At 33.7% G+C, this 14212-nt stretch overlaps 3 protein-coding genes and 1 non-coding gene across 4 annotated transcripts; 1 reads left to right on the top strand and 3 right to left on the bottom strand.

Annotated features, from left to right (window-relative positions):
• Positions 1–2532: 2532 nt before the first annotated feature.
• LOC110802546 (uncharacterized) lies at positions 2533–5026 on the top strand. The gene is made up of 4 exons (XM_022007973.2): positions 2533–3092; positions 3742–3845; positions 4540–4669; positions 4770–5026. The coding sequence occupies exons 1-4, from the start codon at positions 2988–2990 to the stop codon at positions 4806–4808; spliced, it is 378 nt and encodes a 125-aa protein (XP_021863665.1). The 5' UTR covers positions 2533–2987; the 3' UTR covers positions 4809–5026.
• Positions 5027–5449: 423 nt separating this feature from the next.
• On the bottom strand, positions 5450–9208 carry LOC110802545 (PGR5-like protein 1B, chloroplastic). The gene is made up of 7 exons (XM_022007972.2): positions 8858–9208; positions 8683–8745; positions 8503–8589; positions 6823–7060; positions 6330–6403; positions 6097–6195; positions 5450–5890 (listed from the first exon to the last, which is right to left on the bottom strand). The coding sequence occupies exons 1-7, from the start codon at positions 9119–9121 to the stop codon at positions 5810–5812; spliced, it is 906 nt and encodes a 301-aa protein (XP_021863664.1). The 5' UTR covers positions 9122–9208; the 3' UTR covers positions 5450–5809.
• A 203-nt stretch (positions 9209–9411) lies between these two features.
• TRNAG-UCC (transfer RNA glycine (anticodon UCC)) lies at positions 9412–9483 on the bottom strand. Its single transcript has one exon. It is a non-coding gene; the product is annotated as a tRNA-Gly (tRNA).
• A 1895-nt stretch (positions 9484–11378) lies between these two features.
• LOC110802538 (xyloglucan galactosyltransferase KATAMARI1 homolog) lies at positions 11379–13870 on the bottom strand. The gene has a single exon (XM_022007963.2). It carries the CDS (start codon positions 13635–13637, stop codon positions 11547–11549), a length of 2091 nt encoding a protein of 696 aa, XP_021863655.2. The 5' UTR covers positions 13638–13870; the 3' UTR covers positions 11379–11546.
• Between the last annotated feature and the right edge of the window lie 342 nt (positions 13871–14212).

The raw sequence follows: 14212 nt of genomic DNA on the forward strand, positions 1-14212 counted from the left end.
CTTTTGATATACTTACTCTTTTTTATTTCAGTAATATGATATATAATAGTAACTATATAATAGAAAAAGTTACTATGACCTCGATGTAAAGAATTTATATCATATTGTTCATTTTATAATATAATAATTGTTCTATAGGTAAAATTACTTTTTTTATATGAATATAGTTACTCTTTGGATTGAATAATTATTTTTATCGAAAAGGCTATATTATTATTATTATTATTATTATTATTATTATTATTATTATTATTATTTTCATAGTTACTATTCTGAAGATATAGATATTTTTTTGAACATATAATTTCTATAATTTCCTCTTTTTGTCTGCAGGAAGGAATATATAATTACTCTTAATTTTGATATAGTTACTCTTTTTTATAACATTAACTATATGATATATAATATATAATAGTAACTACTATATAGAATAGAAAGAGTTACTATATGATATAGAAGAGTAACTATTTCTATACGATAGAAATATTTACTATATGATATAAAGCATTCAATATCTTTGTGTATACATTATTAAGTAATTGAATTCTTATCAAAATGACATCAAAAAGTTATTGTATGACTATTAGAGTAATTATATTACATACAAGTACAACTATATCAACTTAACAGTTACTATATGATCTTTGCAGTAACTATGTCGCATATATTAATAACTAGATTTGAAGCCCGTGCGATGCACGAGTTACTTATTAATTTTATTATTATAGCAATCTAATAAGTAATGGTCTTGTATACTATATATGTTTTGTTAATCAACAGATACTTTTCAATAATTGTATTATAAAAATCTAATAAGTAGAACTTCCTACGTTTCATAATGTTCCTCATGTTTACTATTCATGTGTTCAAACTTTAAAAGCTTAGATCGTAATTCGTATTATGAATAATCGAAAAAAATTAACTTGTGGGGTTTCATTGAATTTTTTTTAATGTAAATTTTCTAAATATCAAATTTTTATATTTTTTTACTAATGCGAATTTAAAACTATTAATGGTCAAATTAAGTAGTAGTCTTTTATACGATACATGTTTTTTTTAATTAATACCAGAAGAAGTGGTAAAAAGATGTGTTTAATATATGCTATACTGAATAATTAGACGAATAGGGTGACGAATCTAGGGTTTTATAGTTTGTCAAAAATTAAAAAATATAATTTAATAATATATTAAGACCCGCACTTGCAAAGAATTTAATGTGAATCAATAAACAAAACAATATAATTTAATAATATATTATCAGATAAATTGAACACTACTATTAAATTGAAATTAATAGAAATCATACCTTGATCATTCTTATATATGGATATATCTGCAAGATGCGCACACACACAAAAAAATTTATGGATCGATAATGAACAAAATAATAATCATGTTTTTACATGATTTCGATCCTTTATTAGAATTAACAGGAAAATAAACAAACTAATAACTCCAATGTTTTAGATAAGGGGAAAAGGGCCACAAGATAGATTGAAGATGGAAGAACATGTAAAACTCTCCCTCTAGCTCAAAAAGAAGAAGTAATTTCAATTAGAAAAACGTACCCCAATTTAAACCATCTCACACATTAAAAATAAGTCTAAAACTCTGTACCGGTAATTATCACTTATTCTTTTTTATTTTTTATTTTTTTTTAAAGTTTATAACGTAAAAAAGTAGACTTAATTTGTGCAAAGTGGAACACTAATTTTCTTATCATAACTCTAAAAGAAGTGAAATTTTATCATAACTATAAAAGAAGTGGAACACCATAATTTAAAAAAGTGAAATTTTATCATAGAAGTGGAACACAATAATTAAACTATCTATGTGGCACGTAACATCTACGTGGCACCTAATTATTTATCTATGTGGCACTCAATTTTTTTAATTCCAAAATAAATTACAAAACTTATTTTTCATTGGCCGAAACCAATAGTAATCCTAGGTGGCGCTCTAATATTTCAGCAAATATGCCTCATTTATATATGTATATTAGATTATATTGTTAAAATATACTGTATGACTAGTAGAGTAACTATATTGCATATAAGTAAACTATATCAATGTAAGAGTTACTATATAGGCCGTGGATTTTTTGGATCACGTGAACATTGCTTGTCCATGTCATCTTTAAAAGCTGTAAAAAACCTAAAATATCCTGGTCCACATTAAAATAGCGTGGACCTGGTCCATGCAAGTGGGATTGTAACAGATTTTGTCCAGATCGTGTCCAAATTAGAACCAATCTATCTAGACCATGTCCAAGTCTATCTAATATATATGGAATAGTAAACCCTAAACCCTAATTGACTAAAGTTAAATAAGTAATTTGTAATTAAAACAACATTATAAATTTGAATAAAATTTATTTTACATGTAAATCATTTAATATTAATAATGGTAGTTTTATTATTTAAATATTAATTATAAAAATTATATTAAATTAGATCAGATCAAATCAGATCAGAAAAAATAAATTCAGATTAGATCAAATAAGGAGAAATAAGTTGAATTAAGCTGGCCTTAATCACTCGCTCAAACACAAAATAGGAGCAAATTATCTAACCGATATCAGGCAAATTAAGGTCCCCGAATCATAGTGGGATAGTGAGTTGTGCCATCATCCCCAACACCACAACTGACAACTCTCTCTAATTCTATCTATCATCCAACTCCTCCCTCTTGTTTAAGTTTGCATTCATCCCACAATCCCAGAATTTAACACAATTACTCCTACTACGTATAAATTTCGGAAAATTTCTGATCTCACCCACGTGGTCTCGGATACTTTATTTATTTATTCTTTCAATTCAACGAACAAACTTCAAATCTTCATCATCGTTGTCTTTTCCAGATCCAAATCCACCTACGTTTGCCCGTCTTTTATACTGTCACCATACGATTTTTACCCACTTCCTCAAAAACCCTAAAAACCCCCCTAATTATTTGATTTTCTGGGTTCCAAGATTTAAAATTTAGAGATGAAGGATAAGAAATCTTCGAAATTGAACCATCTACATCAGAATGGTCACACTTCTCCGTTTAAATTGGGCAAATTGTTTGATCCTGATGTTTCCTGGGATAAGGTCAACTTTCTTATCTTTTATTTCTCCTTTTCAATTTTAGTTTTTTTAATTATTATGATACTGTCATTATTATTATGAATTGGGTTTGTTAATTAAGTTGGAGATTAATTTGATTGTTTTTAGATTATTTAGAGGATTGTTAGATCACCCTATTACTGACAGTAAGCTGCAATTGGAGTTATCGTCAGACTTAATTCGTGGGATTATTAATTCTTTCAATCTTCTGTATTAATAAAGCTAATTTGAAGCTTTTATGAATCGTATTTGGTGGGATTGTGAAACTGCTAATCAATCTTGATGGGTGGAATTGTTATATAAGTTAAATTATGAGAAATTGAAGTTCTAGTCAATCTCTATTATTGAGATGGTTGAAGATTTAGTGAATCTCTATTAGAGAGATGGTTGAAGATTTAGTCAATCTTAGTTTTTGAAATCGTCGGAGCTTACTTTATCCGTCAAACTATGTGGATTTATGCCTCAGAATATACGATTGGCTTTCATGTTTTTGAGTGCCATTGAACTGATGATTTGGGAAGGCCATAGTCAGGCGAATATTAGGATTGCTGGATTATTCGTTCGATGGTTATATGGACTGTGTTCTGTGTGACAGTTATTGACTATCCTGCTGTTAATTTTTGTTTTTCTCCAGGATCAACTAGGAGATGTTCTACACTGGACTCGACAAGTGGTGGCACTTGTGTGTGGTTTAATTTGGGGCGCTATTCCTTTGGTTGGAGGCATATGGCTTATATTGTAAGTTGTACAGTACTTTGAATTACCGAGTATACGTATAAGACAGAGTCTGCAACTGCACTTTGGGTTACTCTAAAAGATAATTTCTACATCTTAACGATGAGTTTGTGTGATCAACATTCACCTTATTTCACTTTAGCTCCAAATTAGTTGTTTTCCAGTCAAAAAGTAATCTGCTCCAGATCTTTGTTTTATGCTTAGAATATTTCAATGCACCTATTCTTCTGGTTGTTTCTAGGAGTATCATTTATATGCTGGATGAATATGTATGGTGGTCATTATATTCGAGCTGGAAAAGTGATGGGTTATATTAAGATGTCAGCTTACTTCATTTTCCTTGTAAATAAAGAAGTGACTGATTATCTATGCTGCTATATAAACTTGATCTGATATCTTGACGGCTTTAGTTATATGCTTAGATTAATCCAGAATAAGATGAAAATACAAGGGTTAATATGTTAAACAACTAGGGTTTTCCAGATGAATAGATGAAATCTTATCTTTTAGTACTTGGATTTGAATTGTTTTGGGAGCTTCCTGTGGTAGTGATAAGAAATGGATTATCACCAGGGTGGTATTGTCTGGACGTAAGTGAAAGCTATGGTGTTCTAGAACGATAAGTTATCTACATCATGTCAAGTTATCATTCTTCCTGATGATTAATTGTGGTTTCTCTACTGTTTCATGGTTACAGATTCTTGGCAATTTCATCTGCTATTGTGTATGGGTATTATGCATTGATACTTAAGGTTGATGAGGAAGAATATGGTGGTCATGCATCTCTCCTCCAAGAAGGGCTTTTCGCATCAGTGACACTATTTCTGGTAAAGTCCCGTTGCTCAACATCACATTCTCGACTTTTAACTCGTCAGATTTTGTCTGTTTGATGCATTGCTGAACTGACTTTTATCCCTATTGTTACAGCTTGCGTGGATTCTAGTATACAGCTTGGGGCACTTTTGATAGATTAGGCAGCAAGAACTCTTCTTGGTCGATATTGAGATAATCTAGTGCCACATTTTCTTATTTGCCTTTAACAATTAGATGATTTATTACATTTGTATTTGTTTAAAGTTTGTGCTTTCTTAGTTATACTGTGAACACAAACTTGTTAGCGTTTAAGGCGATAGCAAAGTCGTTTTAACCGTCTTTTCACGGAAGTTCTAATGATTTTTACAAAATATTGATGTGCCTTCTTTGGAGAATCCAAGAACTATCTTTTTGCCTTGTTGATATACAGATCTGATTTGCCTCAAAAGAGTTGTGGCATATTTTACCCGTGACTTTCAACTGTGATCACAGTCAGGCAATCAGATCTCAGTTGCGACAGAACTTAACACCAATTTACAGCTCGCGAGCGAGATTAAGTAGTTCCACCAAAGGGCTCACTGTATGACAGAGTAATAATTTAATACCAAGTATTACGTAATTTGAAAAACTAAACACAGTATGTTCGAAAGAGTAGATCAAAGAAAGAACAAAAGGTCAAACATTGGGGTATTTATATCCAATTTCTGTAACTTTATATCCAATTTTTGTAACTTTATTATGGAAAAAAATTGACGGATAAACATCTTAAAAGGGATTAATCAATATCGAACCACTTTAAATAAGAATTTGTGAAGACCAAATAATAGTATTTGATGTATTGTCTTTCAACATGTCAGTTGGAGTAGCTAATTGACTAGACTTGAACGCCATAACTACAATTGCGTCATTTGTCTGTGCGGGCGACAGCGTATTACACAAAAACACTATGTACTAGAAATAAAATATTTCTTACACGATACTTAGCTAGGCAGGAAGGCAACAATATGCTCTAACTAATCTCCAACTGCATCAATTTTGTTTGCTGTATACTTTGATTTATGTACCAGCCAGTGCTAGACTTCAAAAGAATCATCCTACTGTACATGAACTCAAATCACATTTAACTCTCTTGCCCCAGTTTTTATGTCAATGTTTTAACGCCGGCGACTTCGTCTCTCAGATATCAGGTAAACGCGGCCATGAACCCATCGTCTTCCAAGTTTTGATATGGATTGCTGCAAAATGACAAAGTGAGATGAGAAGAAATGTTATGCATTTCAACACAATATACAACATCATATGCCAAAACCAATAATCTATAAACCTCATAATTTTATGTTGTATGTTGACATTATATGAGGATGTCATGAGTTTTTTGTAGCCACTATACCAAATCATGTCATCCATTCCCCACACTGAACCTAAAGGCAACTGAATTTACCTCAGCCTTGGTGCGAAACTCAATCCGGCATTCGCAAACGTGACAATCAGCTCTATGGGAAGAGCTACTGCTTTGATCTGACCTCAGAAATGCAAAGACCTGCAAAATTTTGCGAATGATGTATGTGAGAAAGATACTACAAAGTACATATCACTCTGATTCATAGATTACAACGAGGGCACATTTGACAAAAAGAGCTGCTAGAGGTGAAGTGCAAATTCAGTAAAGCTAACCTCCTCTCCACAATTTGGACAGGCTCCTTTCAATGCCACTAGATCATTCCGCCATAGGCCCTGTAGAGCTCGAGCTGAACCATGAACATAGGCATTAGACAAGAGATGATAATATCAGTATCACTTCACTGTCATAAAAAGGCAATATGCAAAACCACATCTACCCTTTTATCTGTTACCCAAGCTTGGATAATGATGGCAAGTTTTTATTTTTATACTTTTTTAACTTTCCATCCAAGATGCTTAATTTTTAAAAGTTTGAATAACTACTAGCCACTTCATTTCACAAGGAACAAAAACTTGAAATAATCTTGAATAACATGGTGAAATGTTTCTGTATTTACTGTTAAGGATCTACTATTAAATGGCCACTAAATACTATGAACTGAAGGTCATTAGAGCACACTGCTATTATGCCAGCCTGAATTAGATCAACAAATAGAGTAAAGCAATGGAAATGAAAATGAAAAGGATGGATGGATGGCAACATTACCAGAAGCTGATGCAATTGGGCAGCCAATTACAGAACCCAGAAGAATGAACAGCACAGTGTTTAACATGCCAAGAACCTCCAGCAGTGCTGGTTGGCTGCTGTAGACTGCTTCTGAATTAAGAATATCCTGATAAGCTAAATTGATGGTGTACAACATGGGCACAAGACATACTGAACCGCCAAATGCAAGTATCAGAAACCAGACGCTCGCCAAAGCAAACACCTGCGAAGGGTCTTCCTGCCCTACACACACGTCATCATCTTCAACTAATATACAAATATCCTTCCTAGTCAACATGGATGTTATTTAAACAACAAAAATATAGTGAACAATACAGTTAAATTATGATGAATTTCTAAACTAGGAAAAATTGGCATCAACAAAAGACAAACAGAAGCTTTAGTTACAAATCACCAACGTTTTCCTTTGGTCATTCTTTTCTTCTCTTGCATTTTTTTTGGGGGGTGGGGATCTTGTAGAAAGTAAAGTGAAGTATGTCATTTAAAGTGCTTAAGCATGTGTGGAATCTAGCCAATCCCACCAATGTGGAAACGTGGCTGTGGTAAAAGGTTTGTGCACAGTAATTATCAGGGATCTTGACTACTGGACACCAGTCTTTCTAGTTCCCCCAACACATCTACACACCACATCCTTCAAAAAATCATAAATCAACAATTTGCCTTGTCTTGCATCCCCCTCCCCCTCTTAGGCTTTCAGTCTAGTTTCCCATTAATGTTTACAACTTCATACTCGTAGTATCAAGATGCACACATATCCAGTATCTAGATAGTTTGTACCATAAAAACAAGAGTTCCTTGAGAATGAGTACGTATAGTATCATCAGTCTACATCCTTAAAATATCCCAAAACTTCCGGACTAATAATGAAAAACACAAATCAATAACCTTCCTTGAAAAAGTGCTCAAAGACCTAAAGAAGCACAAGAAAATCTGAAGGGGCTTTCAACATTAACCCCTGATGGAGTATCTCACTATATCGGTTTATATTATTACACACTGTTTATGGCGGGCGAAACCCCTCATTCTGAGTTATTATCCTCGACTCACAGAGAACATTGCTTAGGTAACTTGTTACTCGAAGTAATTAGTCATCAGAAGTTAAGAAAGTGAAAGAGTTGATTTCACTAAGCATTCTGATGCTTAATACATCAAAATAGGTATTCCAACTGAATCCTCTTTCAGCCAGAAAAGCATAAGATACCACCTTGTTGTTCTTGTCATTAAATTCTTCAAATTCAAATTCCTCAGTGAAGCAACTATTTTTTCCACCGTAAACTGAGAACAGGCCAACTGAATTTTAAATTCTCTCTCCTCCCATTTTCTCGTGCCAAGCCCAATTTCAGACAACAGTTCAAAATTGGACCTGTCACGCAGATTAATCACATTGTTTTCAGCTCGGAATTACAAGATTAGGTAGGTCAAAACTCGGTAACCTCTTTCACCATTATTTTCTTTATGTATTCCGGATTGAACAATCTTATCCAAAACCTTGAATATTTCAAGCTAATTCAAGTCATTCCCAGGCGGGGTCAATTTTGGACAGGTCTATTAGATTCCGGTTCTAATCTTCAGAATCAAATACAAGAAACACATCTAATTAAACCAATAAGAGTAACATTAAACACAAGTACACCAACAATTAACTGCGAATGAGTTTACCTGAGCATCAGCATAGGTAGATTGGCGGCGTAAACTACACCTTGGATATTTCATCACGTATTTCGATCCATACCACCTCAATTTCAACTGTTCCACCATCAACACCACATCCTTATTATCATCATCATAATCAATCACATTTGTTCCTAATTAAAATAAAGGCCATCTCAATAAACTCACCTCAACCCTATCAAACATGTCATCTAATATCAACGGTTGTCCACTGTAATACGCATCTTTCGCCTATTTATTTAAACGAAATCAAAATCAATCGACTCAAATCAAACAACGCATTTAACATTTCCAACACTGATGAACTGATGAAGAAGCTAGACGAGGAGAGAGAACGAGATACCTGACGGTAAAGAGCCTCAAGGGTTTCTTGGCTGGCGGTTTCAACAGGACCAACAAAAATACAAGAAGGGCCCTCGGAAGTCACCGGACTTGCCGGTGGTTGAAAGGCGGCGCTAGCGCATGTAGAAAGTCCGCCTCTGGCGTGAAAATGGTGGCTGAAGACGGAGGCAGAGGATGATTTTAGCGGGAGAATTTTGCCGGCGATGGATTTGTAAGGAATGGTAAAGCGTGACCGGGAGAGAGAACTACCAGTTGCTCCGGCCATCGACGGTTAGGAGAGAGAAAGAGTGTGTGGATAACGTGAGGTTTACACGCGACTTTACGGTGTCGTTCATGTAAAACACACAAATAAATTGAAAAAAAACACATCTATAATTTGGTTATTATTTAGGGTGGTGGACGAAAATGTCCTCTTGTGGTCAGGATTGAAAGGATGCCAAATTGGGCTGGAGTATATCTTACTGTGGGCCCTGTGGCCCACGTATGATTGAGTGGCTTTTGTTTTCAGGCCTGTCAACAAATATCAAATTTGCCAGTAATATATAATTAAAAAAATGCGTCTGCCGGGAGTCGAACCCGGGTCTATTGCTTGGAAGGCAATTATCCTAACCGTTGGACTACAGACGCTATTGTTGAAAATTCTGGTCCATATATATATTTATTACAAAATAGATTGGCTACTCCATATTTGTACAAGATAGAGTCTAGTTTATCTTTCTTTTTTTATTAGGTAAGAAGAAAAAAATATATTGAACAACACATATCTCAGGTTATCCATTCCAATTAAGTAGGCCTATGCTTGAGTCGCTCTCAAACATTTCACAGCTGATAGGACTCGACCATATTATCTTCAAGTCACATGGTGAGTTCACCACAAACTCCACCAACTTATGTGTGGTTTGGAGATTACCATATTCGGCTTAACCTGAAATTCTACGTATCAATTATTTATTATGTTGAGTATGAAAATATAACTATTGTACGGCCGAGCATTGCCTCCGATTTTTAATTTTAGTGTGATTTGAAAATATGTGCACATATAGGCGGTATCGCCATCGAATTGCAGTGGTAACACAAGATCGTCTGAGTAACAACCTTCCCTATATGCCCCATACCCATAAAGTTGTATCCTCTTCGTTATGATTAGTTGATTACTCCGTATTCAACTTCCATCAATGTTTTCCTCTTAATTACTCATAATTACATTTCATTACCTCAAGTTTTTTTTTTTTTTTTTGTGAGGCTTAAGCCGGGAAGAAAATAAATGTACATCTATAAATTAAATAATTTGTTTTCTTTTGTTCTTCCGCGTTCATTTTTATTTAATTTATTATTCATTTTAAAAGAATATATATTTGTATGGATAGATATAGCATGAGTTGTAGTTGGCTCGATGGATGATGATAGTGTAGAGACTATTCGCTACGATATTGCAACTTCATTAGTCAGTCATTTGTTGTAAAACACGGTTGTTTCGATTTATTAAATAATTGTCTTATATTAACATATATTATTTAGACGTTAATATTATAGTGTAACACAATTATTAAAGTTTAATCGCCTACTGCCTTGTTTTATACATCAGTTGATTTTTTGGGAGTTGAGTATAATAGATTAAACATTAAACATGGTCCTTAACTATAATTAACCCTATTAACGTCTCTAGATGGTCCTTAACTATAATTAACTCTAACTTTATTAAACATGTTATAGTTATAGTTGAGACGTTCATATAATAACTAAAAAATTGATAAGACTATGTTAACATATTAATTATTAAAAATAATTAATATTTCTGGTCTTGCATTAAGGATCTTTTTGCTACCATAATTATTTTATTAATTTCAACTTCATCATTTCATAATATATAATTTGGTAATCATAATATCTAGTTTTTCCTAAATATCGAGGTTTCATCTAGTATAGCGATTGAAAACATTAGTCTAATAAGTAGATATTGTATAAAGTAGGTAAGTAACATCAACAATGATGATTTTCGTTTAATATGTAGCTATAAATAAAAAAAATTAATGAATATTAGAATATATGTCACTTATAATAATGTATCGTTTTCTATTTCCTTATTATGATTATTTGACTAATAATACAATCAAGGTATTTAATAGGAAATTACAAAGATTTTATTATCTATAATTTTAGAATTTGGTATATTCTTTGTAGGAATTTCATGCAATATTTTTATGTTTAGTTTATATCTTATGTGATTGCAAATAAAATAATAAGAAGATCTACAATGTTGTCATAAATAAAAAAGATAACATAATTTAATCCATTTATTTATAGAAAGAAAAAAAAAAGCGGGAAAACTTTCATTGTGAGCATGACATGTGTCATCTTAGGTTTTAGGGGTCTCTCTTTTAGTATAGTTATATAGATTACGTTGATTTTGTTTTTAATTGCACTATTATAATAATTGTCTAATTTCTACTTGTGAATAGTTGAAAGTTTGAAACTGATCGAACTTTATGATCATAATCTATTCCATGATAATACATCAAAACTAGACCTCGAATGACATTCTTAGCAACACAAGAAGCATGAAAAACAATTGCACTTGTTGTGCCATTAAGAAAACTAAGTTAAACCACTTAGATTTTCCCTACAAAAACTACAAAATACAAAAATACGCAAGAACAAGTTATATACTCTAGTAAAAACTAAGTAATAAACTAGAAATTTGTGAAGTTCCTGGAATCAAAAGAACCAGAGAAATAAGGATCCCATTCATGTTCCTTCAACTTTCCAAGCCACCTATACTTCCATGATTGTCTTTCATCATAACCAAAACTATCATCCCTCCCCTTTCTCATGTCATCCTTAATCCTTCTAACTCTCTCCAAAACCCCCTTCACTGTTACGTCGAATGCATCTTCCAACGTCTCTAGTTTACACCTTGGATCGGCATATATTATCTTAGGAATTAAGTTTATAATCTCTTCTCTCATTTTTTCAACCCTTTGGCTAGAAATGTTTTCTAACACCTTTTGTATGCTAACTTTTCCATTTCTTACCTCATACATAGGAATAAAAACCGAGTACTTGGTGAACTCCCTAGGGAAATGCCACAAGTATTGTATGTAAGCTGAACCCGGGTGGAAGAAAACGGGTATACAACCTGCTAGTATCGAGTCGAAGGTGGACCTTCTAGTGTAGGAATCCCCTGGAGGCTGCAAGCAGAAGACTGAGCTTTGGAACATCTTCATCAGTTCAGCTGGTTTATGACACTTATTCTTCCAGTTGTTGCAGTGAATTAACATACATTTCTTGGCACTCTCACATTGGTTAATCAACTGGTTACGTATCGAGTCCGGCCTATCGGGTCTTGGAGCCCCGGCAAAGGAAAACAAATTCCTCCTCTTCTGTTTCCTCATCTTGTTTTGCCACTGGAAGATCTCTGCATCATTTGCTGGGTGAAAATAAGTCGGGTATGGTATCCCAAAGTCATTGCTATTCCAAGGGGATGATTCGATTACTAAACCTGTCATGTTTTTGGATTCGGGTAGGTAAAGGAATTTGGTTCCCCAATCCGGATCATTCTTGTTTGCTGACCTCCTAAAATCCCAAGTAATTCTTCCTGCAGCAAAGAAATGATCTCTGCCCCACCATCTCTTCCATTCTGGCTTCCTTTTTAGTAACCTCACTAGCTCAAACCCACCCGAATCTCTTACGTCAGAGTCTGTATTCCACAAATGTCGTGCCACATCAAGCCCAGTATAAAATGGTACAAAGATAGCTGATGCTATAGAAGAATCATTTGTTAAGCAATCATATTGCTTCATCCTATTGTGAAAGATCACTTCTAGTAAGAATTGGTTAGTTGCAAACCACCCATGTTCAGAGAAAACCCGGTCTGAGTTTGGAAGACGCGGTCCTAGACCCGAATTCCTCACATACTCGCACATGTCCATCCATAAGTCAAGGGACTTGCAATCCCTGAGTAAGTCTACGTTGAACCTTCTAGGAAGAGTGTGCAAGAAAATGTAGCGGCCTGAGCAGGATTTTGGATCAGATTTTTGCTCTGTTTTGCACACTCGACGTGGAGGTGGAGGTGGTGATGGCGGTGGCGGTGGAGGTGGTGGAGATGGTGGTGGCGGTGATGGTGGAGGAGGAGCAGAGACGTTAGAGTTCTTTTCCCCTACATTGTTGTTCCACGATGTTTCTTGATTAAATTTATTATTCACTTCTTGTGTATTTGGAAAACTTTTAGGAGGTTTCCTCCTTTTGGATCTCCCTTTTCTTTTTTTCTTCTTGGGAATTGCAATCTGTTGTGTCTTTTCCTTTATTGTTTCCTTTGCTACCGCCTTATCTTTGACGAATTTCTCTTGATCATACTTCTCATTATCATTAATAGAGGTTTTATGATCAATGTCATCAACAAGATCATTTATGTTAAAATCTAGAAGCTTGTCAATCTCATCATACCCACTTTCCCCTGTTTCCTCTATTTTTGTTGTTTCTTTACCTGTTTTTTCACTAATTCTATAGGTATTTTTGGTGTAACCATCATCTATTGAGGAACTAATTCTTGTTGTATCACCAGGGTTAGAAATAATTGGAATTTGATGTTGGTAATTTACAGAATACACGTAAAATTTTGCTAGAGATGCTACACTTTCAATCAAAGAGGAATAATTTAGACAAATCAAAAGCGACCATATTGTGAACAATGATAGAATTAGCAACCAAAATTTACTCTTACATAATGCCATGGTTGTTTTCTGCACTTGTACACGATGAGCTCTCGCTCTCCGGGGTATCATCAATCTCTTCAAGATTAATCAAGTGGAGAATAGAGGACATATGATTCAATAAGAGTAGTTGTTGCATGAAATGACCATAAGAATTTTAATGGTGTGAAAGGATAAAGGATTGGGTAATTAAATGTATAGTTATTTGGGAATGAATTTGGGAAATCGATCGCATTAGAATTTTTGATTAATAAGATTAAGAATTTTTATGAGGGTGAGAAAGGAAAATTAGAATGGTGGGAAAGGACGAATAATTTTGTTTGGCTAAAAAAAAGCAAAAAAAAGTGGATGAAACTGAATGTTTCTTAAGAATTTGGACATAATTAACCTATTTTATAGGTTTTAACGTGTGACACAAATTGTAATTTTCAGAACTTGTACTTGTTTTTTTCATCCTAACACTATTGTAGGATCAAGCATGAGTTTTATGCAGTGTATGAGATAAATCAATACATGGTTGCAAGTATTTCGATCTCTTTTTAAAGGATGGAATTTCAGAAGTAGCACTTAGACAACTAGAACAATCACATAAGTTGGTAACATATCCTCGAATGTCTAATGAGAGTATTTCACAACTACAATTTTTC

This window comes from Spinacia oleracea, chromosome 6, assembly GCF_020520425.1.
Source record: "Spinacia oleracea cultivar Varoflay chromosome 6, BTI_SOV_V1, whole genome shotgun sequence".
Classification (NCBI taxonomy): domain Eukaryota; kingdom Viridiplantae; phylum Streptophyta; class Magnoliopsida; order Caryophyllales; family Amaranthaceae; genus Spinacia; species Spinacia oleracea.

Excerpts from the sequence above, each read along its gene's own strand:
- LOC110802546 (XM_022007973.2), top strand. The coding sequence starts at position 2,988 with ATGAAGGATAAGAAATCTTCGAAATTGAACCATCTACATCAGAATGGT. Across the intron at positions 3,093-3,741 it reads CTGATGTTTCCTGGGATAAG|GATCAACTAGGAGATGTTCT; the intron begins GTCAACTTTCTT and ends GTTTTTCTCCAG. Across the intron at positions 3,846-4,539 it reads GGAGGCATATGGCTTATATT|ATTCTTGGCAATTTCATCTG; the intron begins GTAAGTTGTACA and ends TCATGGTTACAG.
- LOC110802545 (XM_022007972.2), bottom strand. The coding sequence starts at position 9,121 with ATGGCCGGAGCAACTGGTAGTTCTCTCTCCCGGTCACGCTTTACCATT. Across the intron at positions 8,746-8,857 it reads TTGAGGCTCTTTACCGTCAG|GCGAAAGATGCGTATTACAG; the intron begins GTATCTCGTTCT and ends TTAAATAAATAG. Across the intron at positions 6,404-6,822 it reads CCCAATTGCATCAGCTTCTG|CTCGAGCTCTACAGGGCCTA; the intron begins GTAATGTTGCCA and ends TTCATGGTTCAG.
- LOC110802538 (XM_022007963.2), bottom strand. The coding sequence starts at position 13,637 with ATGATACCCCGGAGAGCGAGAGCTCATCGTGTACAAGTGCAGAAAACA.